The sequence below is a fragment of the Nannospalax galili genome, unplaced genomic scaffold, assembly GCF_000622305.1.
Source record: "Nannospalax galili isolate Female #2095 unplaced genomic scaffold, S.galili_v1.0 scaffold136, whole genome shotgun sequence".
Taxonomy (NCBI): domain Eukaryota; kingdom Metazoa; phylum Chordata; class Mammalia; order Rodentia; family Spalacidae; genus Nannospalax; species Nannospalax galili.
The window spans coordinates 7,509,309-7,526,608 of record NW_008340872.1 but is presented as its reverse complement, the minus strand read 5'-3'; the positions used below and the strand labels follow the sequence as shown (position 1 = coordinate 7,526,608).

General features: G+C 40.1%; 1 protein-coding gene across 6 annotated transcripts in view; it reads right to left on the bottom strand.

The window, feature by feature from the left end:
- Nucleotides 1–17,300, bottom strand: part of Grik1 (glutamate ionotropic receptor kainate type subunit 1) — a 429,122-nt gene that overhangs the window by 141,791 nt on the left and 270,031 nt on the right. For all 6 annotated transcript variants that reach the window (XM_008836016.2, XM_008836018.3, XM_008836017.1 and 3 more), the window contains exon 3: nt 14,057–14,314. In XM_008836016.2, the coding sequence (XP_008834238.1) occupies nt 14,057–14,314 (258 nt within the window). The remainder of the gene's footprint in view (nt 1–14,056; nt 14,315–17,300) is intronic.

Below are 17,300 nucleotides of genomic sequence, written 5' to 3'. Positions count from 1 at the left end.
TGCTCCTTTCTTTAAGAGAAGTTCATTACTAGGCAAGGCGTATAGCCATGGAAAGGCTCTATCTTACATCCCTGATGTTGACTGGTGTTTGCTACACTGCATGATGCTGTTTCTGTCTCTCTCAAGGACTCCTATCACATTGGAAAATTGACTTTTTAAAAAAGTATGCAGTTCAGTGCCTTTCAGATGTGTTAGCTACAAGTAATCAGCAGGGAATATTAAACTTTATGAGTGTTCAGATGGAAATACGGGAGGCAGGGTGCAGGGTACCACACAGATTCCAACCCCTTCCAGAGGAGATGCATTTGTTTCTTTCTCTTTCATTTATTTTGTAGTTTTGTTTTTTTTTTCTCCCAGTAGTCACATTTGTTGCAGCTTATATTGCAAAGGCTTCTCAGACACCAGGGATAGGTGTGATTCTTAAGTGCAGCCAGCTTATAACCACACTCCTTTTCAGAGTTAAATGGACAGGGCAGTGGAGATGAAGGAGATTATTGGAGAACCAGCACCAGGAGTTAGTGTACATTTTCCCTTTTCATAAAAATGGAAGTTATTAGAACAGTAGTCTTCCTGGACTCTTGCTCCTTTTTAAATCAGTCAAGTACCAGAAATGAACCACTTGTTTCCTTACTTTCAGAGTCTTTTGTTCTGAACCACTAAAGAGCATTAAAAGTGTGTGTCGGGGGGAAGAGTTGGGCGCATGAATTTACACATTTGTTATTTGTTTTATTGGTTAAACCTCATAATAGTGCTCCGAAGCAAGTGTTATCATCTTTATTATTTTAGATACAGAAACCAAGGCCCAGAGCAATTAAGTAACTTATTCAGGGTTACAAAGATAGTTAGCAGAAGCCACAGATTAAAATTATTTGTGAGTGCAATACTCTGTCTTTCCACTTCACTGTCCTCCCTTATAAATGCCGGTTATTGGTGCTTAGGGAGCAGATAAGCTTAAAGGGTCAGATGAGATGGAAAAAAAGATAGAATCAGGAACTGATTTTCTTCTCTTCTCTTACCCAGGCTTTGTGCTCTGCAGTCACATAATTTTTTTCTTTGTTGTCTTTTTTTTTTTTTTTTTTTTTAACTTGAGCGTGACCACTGAGGAGAGCTCAGTGTGGCCTTTAAATAAAATGAGGAAAACATTTTAAAAGTCCATTTCCTATGCTGCAAGGAGCCGCTCCTTTGTTCTTTGCTGAACTGAATGTCAGCCTTGAAGTGCATCTTCCCAGCCAGGACTCTGATGGCATTTAAAGCAGGCAAACTCGCTCTCACTTCATTCATTCACTTTCAGAGGAAAATGTTTCCTGGGTGCTTATTAGCTCCCAAGCCTCGTGCTACACACTGCAAGACCAGCGCACTCTGTTTCAAGGAAGTTTTCGTACTACAGCGTCTCATGAACTGGACTGGGGTAGAGCCCAGGCTGCTGCAGACTGGAGTAATTCTCTAAAGGTCAGGTACCTGATCATGGTGGGTTCCAAGCTTAAAGCCAACTCTATCCACCTGTTTCCCAAGTAGAGCTCTTTCTACTGGATCAGGGGCCCTGCCTGCCTTTTGTATTTCAGATCAACTAACTGGATGAAAAGTATAACTAACTGTAAGCAAACAAACAGACAGAGCATACACAGAGAGAGCAAACTGAGAACCAGCTTAACACCTTTGACTTGGCATGCAGTGCTCTACCTTGGCAAATTTTTGATCAATTCTAATTGGGAAAAATTTCTCTTTATGACAAAGATATCACTATGCTCTTTTTAAAATTAATTTTATTTTCTGTGTATAAGTGTACTGCCTGCACGTGTGTGACCATAAGTGCACCAGGGTCCTGCAATGCCCTTGGAACTGGAGTTAAGAACGACTGTTAACCACTATGTGGGTGCTGGGAATTGAACCCAGGTCCTCTGCAAAAGCAGTCAGTGCTCTTAACTGCCGATCCAGGTCTCTAGTCCCCATCACTAAGCTCTTACAAAAGAAAAACAAGAAAACTCATTTTGCCAGTCTATAGGTGAATTTGTCTTGGGGAAAGGGAAGAACAGCAGACATAAAGATTACAGACCCAAGGGCTAAAAGAACAAAGACCAAGGAGAATAATTTTACATTTCTCTTCCTAGGACAGTTGTTTGCTTAGCAAAGCCTTTCTGCCTTCATTAGCAAATGATGCAGCATTTACAATTTAAAAGGCTTTTTTTTTTTTTTCAGCTCACAGCAGAGAAAATTTACTGAAAGCCCTCTTTCCTATTCGCATTGAGCAGCAATCCATCAATCTTTTAACATTTCATTGTAATGACTAGTTAAAAAATGATTTGCTAGCTAAACAAGTAGTGACTTTAGGGAAAGGAAATTGATTTAGGTGCTGCTCCTTGCTTTGCAGTTACCCTCTTTTCGGTGCCCCTCTTGATCAAGTGACCCAGCCTTGCCTGGACCCTAGTTGCAAGGAACAGCCATGGTGCATGCTGAACTAGTAATAGAATTGTTTTCTAACCCACTGAGGTGGAGGCACTTTCAAATGAAATGTCGATCAGGGGCAAACCATAGAAATCCAAGTAAGTGATATTATATAAAACTCTGATCTCATCTTGACTCTTCAAAAATGTCAATGTTACCAGTGACAGGGAAGTTTCTGGACCAAAGGTCACTGAAGAGATTGCACCATGAAATAAATGCAGTGGATGGTGGTGTGGCCATTAGAGAAAAGGGAAGGATTCATGTACATATTTGCCTGGCAGTATTGTAGCATTGGTAAGCTTCTGACATTTGATGCACCCTAGTGTGGCTATAACAGGAGAAAGGGCTTTGTTTTAGAATATGCATGTGAATGTAGTAATGGGCAAAAAGGTAAGAATATCTATAGTGTACTTTCAAGTGGTTCAGTGAGGGAGGGAAGGAGGGAAAGGGAGAGGGAGGAGTAAGAGGGAGGGAGGGGGAAAGAGGAGGGAGGGGAGAGGAGGGGAGGGGAGGGGAGGAAAGAGGAGAGGAAAGGAGAGGGGCTCCACCTTGAGGATGGATATGGAGAAAGTATCTCACAGACTGGTTATGGACCACTAAATTGAAGGAGAAGGAGATTTAGGAAGGCTTCTCCCTAAAAAGAAAGAATAGGACTTCTTTTCTAAGAGGACCACGCTGCTTCTAGGAACCTTGCACATGCTAAAGCAAGAGATCTGCCCCAGAGCAAAATTCTCAGTCATTCATTTTCTTTTTTTTTAAGAAAGTGTATAGAGTATAGAATATTATATAGCCCAGGATGAATTGGACCTTTTGCCCTCTTGCCTCAGCCTCTCAAATGAGGCTTGTAAGAGTGTACCACCATGCTCACTGTGTAGTTATTTTTTAAATATTTTTTATTTATTATTTTTATTTTATGTGTATGAGTGTTATGCCTGCATGTAAGTAAGTGCACCCGTATGGTGCAATGCCCTCAGAGGACAGAAGAGGCTGTTGGATACCCCAGAATTGGAGTCATGGACAATTGCTAGCTGTTATGTGTGTGCTGGGATATGAACCCGGACCTTCTGCAAGAACAGTCAGTGTTCTTAACTGCTGAGCCATCTCTCCAGCCCAGTGTGTAGTTATTTTTATGTTAAAAGAATGAAAGCACATTCAGGCCAATTTTGGTCAACTCATAATAGTGGCCGAATCCAGACGAAGGTGCACCGGAGCTTATCTATGCCTCTTGAACTTTTCTCTAAGGTCAAAGCTTTTGAAATGAAGCTAAAACTTACAAAGAAATATGAGAACCTCCTCTTATCCCCACTCCCAGGAATGCAACCAGTAACTCCATATCTGAAAGCACTTTAGGAAAAAGCCCGATTGTTTCATATGCCTTTGACTTAGGCTACATATAGGGATAACTTTCAAAATGTCCACATGGCCATTTCTAAACAGTTGCTTTGGCTGCCTGTGTTCTCTGTGTGCTCAGATAAGGCACAGAAGAATGCTGATCTGCATACATTGAGAAGCTGGGCCAAGAGGTGGAAGGCATATGGAAAAGAAAAAAAAAAAAAAATTCTGCTATTTGCAGTAGATGTGCAAAAATGCCCCCGTGCCTTCTTAAATAATAATAGACCTTGCTATTTGCATTGCTCCTCTTTTAAAGTGTGCTACATGACTTATAAATAGCTCACTAAACCTAGAATATACTCTGGAAGTGTACAGGTGCCAGAGCTATTTCACAGTGAGGAAAGTGAGGCACAGTGAGGTTAATTGTCTGTATCAGCTCTTAGAATGAGTCACAGAAGTCAGGAATTGGAAAGGACCTTAAAGGTCAAAGCTTACTGGATGCAGGAGTCCCCTCTCACAGCTGTTGCTGAATCCCTTTCTACTTGAGAGATTCTCTCCTTTACACTGTGGTCCAATCTATTCCTCGGTAGGTAGCTTTCCTTATATTTAATGAGTCTCAGTTCAAAAGGAAAGTACCTCGGTTTTCTTGAGTCTTAATCCAATTCCCTGTTCATTGAACCATATGAGTGGGTTTGATGCTGTAAAAATGAAAGTAATAAACCACTGGGACCCAGCGATCAGATCACATATTTTAAATGTTAATTTCTTCTTCATTTGAACTTAGAAACATGCAAAATGGTATTTCACAAACATATACCCACATCTAATAGGATCCTTCAGGGCATCTACGTGTAAAGTGGAAATCCTCCAGGGGGAAGGAAAAATCAGAGCTGAGGATGGAAATGGGATACGGAGGAGTGAAGCACCCGAGGGGGCAAACGCTTCTTAGGGAAGATCTTCTTCATACATACGACTTTGCAAAAAATGCAGCAAAAAGGTTAGTTGGAGGCATTCCTAAAGAAAACCTGTGTCCCTTGGTCATGAAGGGAGGGAGCTCAGAGAGGAATTGTGCCAAATGTTTGAGATTAACCTTACTGCAGTAAGCTCCCCTGGTATATTTTCTTCCTGAATTCCAGATAATAGTAATGATACTTGGCATACAATATCTAAAGACTGGATTCCCGAGTAGGATTCCAAAATATTGCAGAGAACTGGGCTTGAATGTATGACGGTTAGAGAAAAGTGCAGGAAAAGAGATAAACAAGAACTCGAATTTGCTGCCTTGTTAGGACTGGTAACAAAGCCTTTTTCCATCCCTCCTCACTGCAGTTGAAATGGTGGGTTGGTGCATGAGGAGTGATTTGGTCAGTGTTGTGGTTCTAACAACGTGGTGGGTAAGTGATGAAAGTGGAAGTGCAAAGATTCAGCACCTTCTGGGTACAGAATTTCTCTAATTTCTGCTGTAATGCCAATCTTTCTTTTATTTGATTCCAAATTACCTTACCGTCTTTCCTTTTCCTTCGGGTAAATGGAAGCACATATAGTAGACGTTAAAAAGCTTAAAGACAGCGTTTGAATACAGGCAGAAGAGCAGCTATTCAGCTCTATGCAGTAAGGTTGGACATATTAAATAAGCTAACTAGGACTTTGTACAGCACAAGGCATGATATTTAAGACTTCTGTTGTTATTTTTGTGGTTGTATTTCTTCTATGGATTCTTCCAGGATTTACCTTTTTCAATCACTGTCATTTTTTATTCTTATTTCAGATTTATTCTTGCTGAATAGATGATGAAAATGTGGTATATATACTCAATGGAATTCGATTTAGTCACCAAGAAGCATGAAATTATGAAATTTGCAGAAGGACAGAATTGGAAAATATTATATTAAGTGAAGTAATCCAGACTCAGAAACAGAAATACTATATATTCTATTTCATATGAAGATCTTAGCTTTTAATTTTTATATATGAATTTATGTGGGAATGAGTATGGATAGAAGTCAGGAAGCCAGAGAGGACCTACGAGAAAGGAAAAAGAGGATTTTTAGGAAGGGTACCAGAACATATGTAACAAGAGGGACAATGTGATGGCTCAGTGGGTACATTAACAATAGATAAAAATAAAACACATGTGGTATGAAAGTGAAAAGGGAAACCTGGGCGAAGAAGGCTAAGAGCAGGGAAGGGACCAGGGGGATGTGGTGGGTGGGAGGTTCAATCAAAACACCCATTACCTTATGTAATAAATAAAAAAAAGTATGACACTATCCTTGCTGTCAAACTTGAGACTGTGGATGGTGCAAAGATTAGTAACCACTGCAGACTACACCGTGGCCATCTCATATGGCTGTAATGTGTTAAGAAAAATGGCTTAGGGAAATCATGAAGGAAATCATCACCAAGCAAGGAGAATACAGCAACCAAACATCTCTCAAAAGCATGTGCAGTGACTCTAGGACTGAACTGTCTGTCAGGAACTCATTTCCTTAATGGGCTTAGCCACTGCTTCCTGCTTGCTGAAGACTCTCAAATTTATATCCAAAGTCCAAGCCACCTTCCTGAAATCTGGACTTATGTTTTCATTGTATATCCACAACTACATCCGATGTTTATAAGTGTCTGAAATTCAAATATAGCAATTCCTGACTGGATACCTAATATGTGTGATAGTTTTAAACGTCAACTTGCCACAATCTGGATTCATTTGGGAAAAAGTATCAGTTGAGGAACTGTCTAGATCAGGTGGATCTGTGGGCATGCCTGTGGGTGATTGCCTTGATTGTTAATTTAGGTGGGAAGCCTGATTGTGAGAGGCGCCATTTCATGGGCTAGGCCCTGAACTGTGTAAGACTGGAGAAAGCTAGCAAGCAGGCAGCACATATGCATGTGTAACTCTGCTCTTGACCGTGAATGTGACTAGCTGTTGGACTTCCTGCCTTGATGCCCCTGCAGTTTGGACTGTTACCTGGACTTGTAAGCCAAATAAACCCTTTCTTCCCCTAAGGTGCTTTTGGTCAGGGAATTTAATCACAGCAACAGAAATAAAACTAAGGCAATATCCATCCCTCTTCCTACAGGCTAGTTGTACCTGAAACCTTGACCATTTTTGATGGAAATTCTTATCCTCTGGCTTGTGTCAAAGATGAAAAGATTAGCCATATTTCATTTGCTTCCCTCTTTGATCTCCATTCCCTCAAGATGTTGTTATTGTCATGCTGGGTTTACTTTTTGTTTTTAAATTCACAGATGTGAGAAGTCATACCCTGCCTGGCCACAGCATTAATATTGTCCTTTCTAATTTTTGAGTTTTTGTTTTATGTGTATGAGTGTTTTGCTTGCTCATATCTAAGTACACCTGTGCAATACTTGTAGAGGCCAGAGGAAGGTGTTAGAATCCTTTGGAACTGGAGGTAAGGATGGTTATTAGCTGCCATGTGGGTTTGGAGAACTGAACCTGGGTCCTCTGCAAGAGCAGTCAGTGCTCATAACAGATGAGCCATCTCTCCAGCCACGTACCTTAAATTTTCTTATTTGAAGAAGTGATTAATACTTCTAAGATGGAATACAGTCTTCCTGTTCTTGCCTACTATTTTAAAATAAACTTAACATATGGCATTTGGCTTATGTCAAAGGAATGCAATATGTTTTTCTTGACATATGACTCAACTGAAATGCTGAGGAAAACTTTGCTACCGCAGGAGAGTTATGGAGACTCACTGCCTACTTTCCCTCTTAAACACATCAGTCTCCTGAGGCAAGTCTCTTACCTGAGATGCCCCACATGTCTCAGATAAACGAGGTTTGTAATTCAATTCTGTGCCATGCAGATACAGAGGCAGGTGAGGGAACTAAGTAAGATATCTTTAAAAAGTACTCAAAATAGGAAATAAAATGCTTGTAAGTTCGGAACACCCATGATGATACTTACACAGCTTTCTTAAAGACTCTTCACTATTTGACCCACCATTCAAACACACCCCATGCTACCACAGAAATGGAAGCAAAAGAAAAGGACCAGAAACATAGAACAGCTTACAAATCGGGACTACATTCAAACATCCCTCAGGGTGTGAAGCTAACTCTGTAACTAAAGTGTTCCAAAACTTGAACTTAAAAAAATTATTTTATGTGTGAGTGTTTTGCCTGCATGAAGTGCAGTCACATGCCAGGAATGGGTATTGAATCCCTAGAATTAGAGTTATGGACTACGGTTAGGTGCTATGTAGATGCTGGGAACCAAACCCAGGTCCTCTGCAAGAGCAGCCAGTGCTCTTAACCATTGAGTCATCTCTCCAGCCCCACTTGATGACCCCTTTCTTACTCTACTGTTAGCACCTCCATCTCCTGTCTTGGTTTCTGTAGGAGCAAACTAGTGGTTGCCATGACTGCTCTGACCTCTCTAGAGTGTCTTCTGAATACAACCACCAGAATGATACATTAATAATGTTAATTTGATCCTGTTCAAAACTCTTGCCAATGACTTTCCATGTCAGACAGCAGAAGCTCTTCTCAGGGCCTCTGGTACCCACCAACATCCATCAGGTCCTTTCTTCTGACCTTTCCCACCACCAGACTCCTTCCATGAAGCACTAATCCCACTGGCCTCCTCACTAGCTCCACAATATACTAGGCACAGCTTCACCTTCAACATTAGCTGTTACTTTCCCTTCAGCCCTCTGCTCCCAGGCACCACGTGGCTCACCTCTTCACCTCCTTCAATTCTTTGTTATCCTAATTTTTCAGTATGAATGACCCTGAACTCTGCCAACTGCTTTGTCTTCCAGATTTCCCTACTGTGTTCTATTTTTCTTTTCACCCACATTACTTAGGAAGAGATTCTTCAATTAATTTTGACTTTTTAAAAATTTAATAAAAAAATAAGTCAATGGCATTATAGAAACAAAAATAATATTCAAGTGCAGGATATGTGAATATGACTTAAATGCCAAAGTGTTTCAGTTTCAGCTACAAAAGAAGAAAATTAAGAGTCAGAATAGAGATGCCTACTGTTGACAGAAACCTGCAGGGCAGGACAACGGCCCGAAGACACTTTGGCTAAATCCTGTGGAGGATGAAATGGAGCGGCTTTGACATCACTGAAAGAAGGCACTTCTAGCCCGTATGACTCAGAGAGCATGTCTTGCTTTTTAAAAGACTTGTTCCCTAGCCCTGTGAATGCTCAGGCCTAGACAGCAGGACTCTCACAGAAGGGTCCTGTGGTGGATTCGCACAGTGCCTGGTGTAAAGACCTGAACTAACTTCCAACTCTGAATCAATTACTTTCTTAGGACCCAAGATCCCATTGTACTGTACCATCTTGGTTCCACCCTTTTAGAGCATGTTTTTTTTCATATTAAATAATGCTGATCCACTCTGTACTCTGCTGATATTTATTGAGCATTGATTATGTATTGGGGATCTTTCTAGGCACTTGGAATTCATTAGTGAACCAAAACAAAAGAGAAAAGCCTGACATTTTTGAACCTAAAAATAATTGAGGTTCAAAGGAAAACTAAAGAATGAATCATTTATTCTCCCCCAACAAGGTGATGTTTTTCAAATGTGTTAATGTGGCCGAAAAGAAAAACAGAACACGTGGAAAATTTGAGCCAAGTGAACAAGGGCACTCAGATACCACTCAGAAGTCCACAGAGAACGAGACAAAGATGAAGAAACACTAGTAAGAGTGAGGAAGCATCTGTGGATGGGAGGCAGAGCCTCACACACAGATAATCCTCGGGCCTTAGAAGGTTACAAATGTTAGATCTTTCTCTCTCCTGGCTTGTTTTCTCTTTCTATCCTTTATTTTACGGTTTATATCTTGGTAAACGAGAGGCCCAAGGCCAAGTCTAACCAAGCATATACATTTCTGTAGATAAAGTTTTATTGTAACACACCATGTCCACTTATGTACTTAATATGTATGGCTGCACCAGCTAAGTAGTTGTGTTCAGGACCATATGGCCACAGTGCTACACCCTGTGATTTGCTCTCTCTGTAAAAAGTTTTCTGCCCTTGCATCCTTCTGGAATGGCTGAGTCTACATTTTGCTGAGTTTGGCCTTGAGAAAGCAGAAAGTGCTGATTACACTCCACACTGCATTTGGTGCTCAGCTTCTCAGCTCTTTTTGATGTGTGTGAAGGGAGAGAAGCCAGCCTTCCACCAGGGGTCTAATGGGGCAGAGAGCCGTCCAACAGGCAGCAAGTTCTCAACGCCTCACAGGGTCATCTTGGATAGAGCATCTGAGACAAATGGGTGACTGATTAGAATACCCAGGAAAGAGGGAGATGAGGTGATTGGAAACTTTATTCATTCTAAGAACTCTCCAGAGTCTTCCTACATTGTGACTTGTGGAGGACAGAATTCTGCCTGCTAGCATGCAGTGTATTGAATTTTGTCCTTGGAGACTTCATGCTGCTCCCATTGACTTCAATGGGACTAATGGGCTATTTTGTCCCACGACATCTGTGCTGGCTTCAGGCTATTTAACAAACTCTTAAACAAATCCCAATAAACTACTCTTTAATGGGTACTTAATTCTGTTGTGGGGGTGGGTGCTGAGCACACCTAAGTCCTTTCTTTTCCTTCAGGTTTGCTAAGTTTCTTCCTTTTTATGACTTGGTAATTATCGCACCAGAGAACCCTTAGTCAGGCAGTACTAAACCACTCAGAGTCACAGGATGTTGACTTTTGACCATCTCAGCTGATCACTCTACTCTTTGGGTTCCAATTGATTACTCCTTTACATTTCGTAGGTGAAATCATTTTAACATGAATCATCCCTAGCTTAATGGGTAACATACACAAGCATTTGGGATTTTCGATTTCAAGAAGTATTTGTTGAACATCTGAATTCAGGTGAACTTAGCAAGGAGAAAAAGTCATTCTAGTTTGTAGGAAAAGAGGACACAAAGGATGGGTTGGTGTTTCTGCTGTTTTGAATGGCTTTCCTGATGTTACAGGATGGTTAGGCCATTCATTTTTGTGGGATCCATTCACTAATTATGTTTTACCTAACTACACTGTATATCTACAATACTCATATGTTTTTTGAGCTCTCTTAAACCCAGATGTTTCAGTGATTTGTTTTCCTTTAAGATGATTTTGTTTTGCTGAAGGTGTGTACATGAAGACTCCACAAAGGCCTTATGTAATGAGAAATAGTATGATTTTATTAGCTCATGAAACTAACAAACATGGAAGATCTAACTACCCTTATGTTTACAGTATAATGTTCTACCTGAATATGCTTTAAATATGCTTTGTGGAGTGCATTGGATAATACGTTTTCATCCCGCACAGCAAGCAGGCGAAACTAAAAATATAACTGCCTGTGGCTTATTCCTCCCAGTTGAACTCTTTAGAGCACCATACTTACGAGTTATATGTCCAATCACCTACCACATTCACTTCTTTCTTAAATGAGAAGAGGCATGGCACGGGAAAATACAGAAACACATATTTCTGAACATATATGTTATCTGGCATTTAAAATGGAACCGGAATTTAGTGGCCAGTAGGAGAGGCACAGTACTCTTCTTGAGGGAATAGTAAGTACTAATGCTTGGTGAAAAGGGCAGTAGAAAAATGACAAAATATGAAAAGTTTTGGAAGTGCTTCCTTTTACTAATTTTCACTACTAATTTCATTAGTCTCACTATGAGCCCCGCAGGATCAAGAACAGTGCTGATCTCAATTCTTTCAATCAAAGATCAGATGGTCAATAATACTATATTTTCCTGCATGAAATAACTAAGTTCTTTTCTATGTGACAGAAATTAAAACAAAGTTCCGGTTGTTAGGAACACTCAGTCTCATAGCCATGTAAAGCACATCACTAAAATAGAGCATGTTATCCTTTAGTTTCTCAACTCCCACCCTCCCTCTGGTGGTCCCAGAGATATTGAGGGAGAGGTAACCTTTGTATGCAATCATGGTGAATGGGTGAGTTCACTATACTGTGAGGCCTGTGGAGGATTATCTCTCCTGAGTGTTGAGATCTGGCTGTGCCCCAAGTGTAGTTATGCCATTTTTTCAAAAAACAATGTTTTTTTTCTTTCTTTTAGCCTTTCTTGCCCTGGGAAATCCCCAGTCCCAGAGAAACTGTCTACCAGTTTCCCAGCTTTGGCCTTTCCGGCCTCTTTAAAACGCCTCTGTAGCCTTTCTATAACATACATAAACACATTTAGAGAGAGACTTACTGTCTAATGTGTAATGTATACTCTGAAAGTTAACATTATTAACTAAGTTTGGAATAAAAAACACCCCAAAAAGTAAACATCTGTGTTCGCCTTGGTCAGGGATAGCAAGGAAAGAGGGACTACCTAGCCAACGAAACCATGGTGCCTTGTGAATTTATTGATATTCAATAAATTCTGACATCGTGGAATGACACAAACTTGTTTGTCTGTTTCTGACATAGTACCTTCAGTACAATATGGGGCCAGCCTCAGAAAGAGGACTTAGGAAGAACTTGGGATGCTTAAGAAGAGGGGCAGAAAGAGCGTAAGAGCCAGAGGGGCAAGACACCTGCTGCCACTAGGTATTCTAGACCTGTTAGGGAAGCCGCACCCATGAAATTCCCACAGTGTGGTAGACTAGCAAGATATGCATTTAATAACAAAACCAGTTGACATACCAAGGTGAATGGGGGAAATCTCAACGGATCCCACCTCAAGATGAAGAGCTGCAGGCAATCAGTGGATGTTGAGGGAGGGAGAATCAATTAGTTCCCTGTAAGGTTATCTATCTAGGGTTTAGGCGGCCCCAAACACAGTTACATAGAAGCACCTCTGAATGGACTGAGTGCATTACATATATGTGTATCTATAAATGTATGTATGTATGTATAGCTATAAATGTATGTATGTATGTATGTGTATCTATAAATGTATGTATGTATGTATAGCTATAAATGTATGTATGTATATGTAATAATAATCAAGGAAAGAGACAGGAAATTGAGAGGGAGTGGGGAGTTGTGGGAGGAGTGGGGGAGACTGGAAGGGATGGAAATGGTGTGTAGATGCACTGATGTATGATGTTCACAAAAAATAAAAAGAAATCATGGACTTTGCAGCTCTTGTGAGCAGTGTATAAGCAGTAGAGGAAAACAGCATCAGAAAAGCTTTGAGTTAGATTTGGGACTTTAATATGGGGACATGGGAGAGTCACTGGTTGACTTTAAACAAAAGGGAGGAACTGGAAAGATGGTTGGGCTTAGGGATATGGCTTAGTCAGTAAAGTGTCTGGTCTGAAAACATAAGGACCTGAGTTCCAATCCCTAGCACCCAGGTAGAAAGCTAGCCATGGTGGCCTACATCTATAACCCAGTCCTGGAGGTGTGGGGGTTGGGGGATGGAGATGGGAGGATCCTTGGGGTTCTTCATCCAGCCAAGCTGAATTAATGATCTCCAGGTTCAGTGAGAAACCCCATCTCTAAAAATAAGGAAGATGTTGGCCTCTGGCCTCTACATATGTACACACACATACATGCACACATACATGCACACACACACACACACACACACATGCACACACAGTAACCTGAACTCTGACAAATCCTGAAACGTAAGCAGAAAGCCAGTAAGTAAAGTCCCAGTAAAGGCAATGTCAAACAGGGGATGGTCAGAGGAAAGTAGCTAATGGTAGTTAGATACTGAATGGGTATTCTTCCATCCTGCATCCTAAAACAAAGCAAATGGAACAAGCTCCTACCCTTTTTTAAAAAAGAGTAGTTTACTGCACATACTGCCACAGAGCAATGGGCTGGATTAGCTACAGTACAGCCTGCAACTGCAACCCAGGCTTTATACATGGCTTAACCCTGGGTTTCATAGTCCCCTTCTCAAGAAATGGTTCCTTTTAATGGCATAATCCCTAACTGATATTTTTGTTTGTTGTCTGATTTGGACAATCTTTCCTAGACATATGAACGGCTATTTATCAAGCTAGACTCTAATTTTATGATAATTATAATTGCAATCACAATTGTAATAGTTACACCAATGAAATTACACTTTTCAGACTATAATTAAATTATAATATATAGCAATATAAGGTGATATATTTTAAAAATACACCCAAATTTGTTGATAAAAGGATCATCAGAGAAGATCAACACACCCAAAATAATTTAGTTGGTTATACATATCATTCCCAAATTCTTTTAGAATTCTCAGTTAGCTTATATGAGAGAGCATTGATCTACATAATACTGGGCAAGTCTCATGCCTGTCCAGGACTGACATGGCCTGGCGAGGTCTTGTGTGAGCCATACCTGTGCTGTCTTCATACACAACAGTCACTGTTTTCCAGTTGTAATAGAGGACCAGATCCAAGACAGCCCTGCTGATAGCTGCATAGTCTGGATAGAGGTTGATGTAAAACAAATCTTTGTTGTCCACAGAAGGGTGTTTCCAGCGGGTTTGAATGTGTGGAACTTCGAGGGCGTTGCAAATAGATTGCACAGCACTGACGGAGGAGCTGTGGGAAGGACCAAAGAGAGCAGCCACACCAAGAGCCAACTGGTCGCATGCTGATGATATCCAAAGACACAGAGGGGATGGTGAGGGAGGGCGGGGAAGGAGGAGAGAAAGAAAGAGTTCTGTAAATTTGTGCTTTTCCTCATGTGACTCTCCACTTAACTCTTGGAGAAACTCCTATTGTTTCTATCTCTGTGTTAAAGCCCGCTCCTTCCAACCTCCAATATTCTTGAGCTACAAATACTGATAAATGTAAGTATAGAACTGATTAGCAATACATCACAGGACCAACTCCTTGCAAATAAAAATGAGTTACCCGTCTCACTTCATTACCTTCAATCAGATGGAGGCTAAATCTTTTACTTGATCCCCAGAGCACTCTGTGAGGTAACTAAGAAGCCATCTGTCATATAAATGTCTTAAGAATTAAGTTCCATCATATGGCAGGGTGACAATGAAGAGATTAGTTCGGTCAAAGAATTCTGAGGACCTGTTGGGTGACTATAAAATGCTTTGGCTTCTGTCTTTCCAAAACTTAGGTAGGAGTTTCAGGCTATTGAAATATGTGGAAGAATACTCATCACCAGTAATGATACCAAATTAATTGCAGAATAATGGGATGGCATAGCATAAAGGGATCTTTAGAGGACATTTGGTCCATCCCACTCATTTTCTAGGCAATGGCTTAGTCATGGTCACTGGACAGTAGCAGAGATGCATCAGAGCTTGGGGTCCCAGCTCAAGGTCAGGCCCTTTTCTCTTTGCATGATCAACTTAACAAAAATTGAAATCATATATTTAAAATGTTATTTGTAATATTTTGTGTTACAAGAACATGTGTATTCATTATGAAAATTTAGAATACTGAAGCTGTTTGAAAGACCAGGTGGTTCCATCATTAGTCCATCAACTCGGGATAACACTCGCTGATGTTTTAGAAAATTGGGATTATCACGCAAATGCAGCATGATATATTCCTTTCTTCACTGAACGGAAAAGCACGCCTTTTCCCCCAAGGTAGTAAAAATTTCTCAAGACTGTATTTCTTTTAAAAAATATTTTATTTATTAATTTTATTTTGTGTTTATGAGTGTATTGTCTGCATGTATGTAAGTGTACCCATATTGTGCAATGCCTGCAGAGGTCAGAAGAAGGTTTCACATCCCCTGGAACTGGAGTTACAGATGATTGCTAGCTGCCATGTGGGTGCTGGGAATCGAACCTGGGTCTTCTGCAAGAGCAGTCAGTGCTCTTAACTGCTGAGCCATTTCTCCAACCCAGAAGTCACTATACTTTTAAATTAATTGATATGTATTAGCCAGATTCCCTTCCAGAAAGATTGGGACTATTTATCCTCTTCTACCATGAGAAATAGTCCCTATTAATCTTATTTGGGTGGGTGTCAAATATAAGTTTGCATGCATTTTTCATATTTAAATTTTAAAGGTATTTAGAGTTGCCAAGAGATATTGGCTGAACATCCTAATTAAATAACTAGATTTATAAATGAATTTGTGTTAGGTTTGTATAATAATACAATTTTATAAAAAGCTGAATTTCTCTGAGGTAAATTAGAAAGAATAAAGAGTGAAAATTTGAAAGATGTTGCAGGTATCTAAGGAAGAGCAGATGTTGACAGTCGTTTTCATGGAACCCTTTCGGACAGTGTTGGTTGGTGCTGAGTTTCCATCGGAGCCATGAAGATGCAGTTTTCTTCCATGAGTGCCGAAGGTGTATCTTGTCACTGGTTCATTTCTAGATGTGTTTTCATTAGCCAGACAAAGTGTGAGTTCAGGAGTATGGGAATTGTTTTATGCAGCGTGGACAATGAATTGAGATTCCTGTTAATATGTAACTCTGGGATGCTAATATTTCTTGACAGAAAATCAATCCTTTTGAGTTCTGTTCACCAGCAAATTACCAGTGTTAAGAAGCTTTGGGTGTTTAATTTACAATATGACAGTTTCTTCAAAACAAACAAACAAAAAGCCTTCATTTCTTTTATGTGGGTTGAAGTATCATTGCTAAATGTTGTTGGCATTGTATAGTGTTGCTCAGCAGGGAGAGAGAGAGACAGAGAGAGAGAGAGAGAGAGAGAGACAGAGAGACAGAGAGACAGAGAGACAGAGAGACAGAGAGATCTGATTTAGCTAAAGTCCATATGAAGATACTTTATAAGCTTTAAAGTACAAATCTAAATATAAAATTTTATTGCTTGTTTGTAGGCAACTCGGACCTATAAGGCATCTTTAACTCCATCCATTTTTTTTTCAGTCATGCCCAGGTTGACCTCAAACTCAACCTAGCCTCATTGGTGCTGAGATTATAGGTACATATTTTCATGCCTAACTGCCTTCCATCTTAATAAAAAAATGGATTCTTATATAAGATCATGTTGCAGGCAGAAGAATAACATGATTGTATTAATTTTCATCTGCTTGGTAAGAAAAGTTTTATATTTTGTTGGTAAGAGGACTATAATTCTTGTAGGCAAGTACATCAGGCAGCACATTCTCTGATCTAACTGGGTTGTTTCCGTTAACATTCAGTTGCTTGGAAGTCAGCATGAACATAGAATTCATTGTGTTGTGTTATTTGTGTGTCTGCAAAATGCAAGCCATCTTCTGAAAGGAAAACAACCGTTTATAGACATAAGATGGACAGCAAACTTTTGTTCACATACAAATCCTTTATCTTCTGAATAGTTTCTTTGTTGGAGTCCAGGCTTTAAGTATATGGACTCATTATTGAATCGTCCCAGACGTGCCCAGGGGATGTCTAAACCAGCCTTTTAACTTCATAAGAATCATCCCACACAATAAAGTTTGCAGCATTTGTGTTCAGAAGAAAAAAGAGAATCAAATTCTGATTTGTTCTTCTAGATTTAATTTTCATATTATGATTTTTCAGAAAAGAGCAAAACACAAAAAATTAAGGAGGTGTCAGGTAACCCAGCAGTGTGCAGCCTGCTAGAATTTAAGATGTGACTTGTGTGTGTCCTGGGCAGTTCCACATGTTTACTGGATGTGACCTTCCACA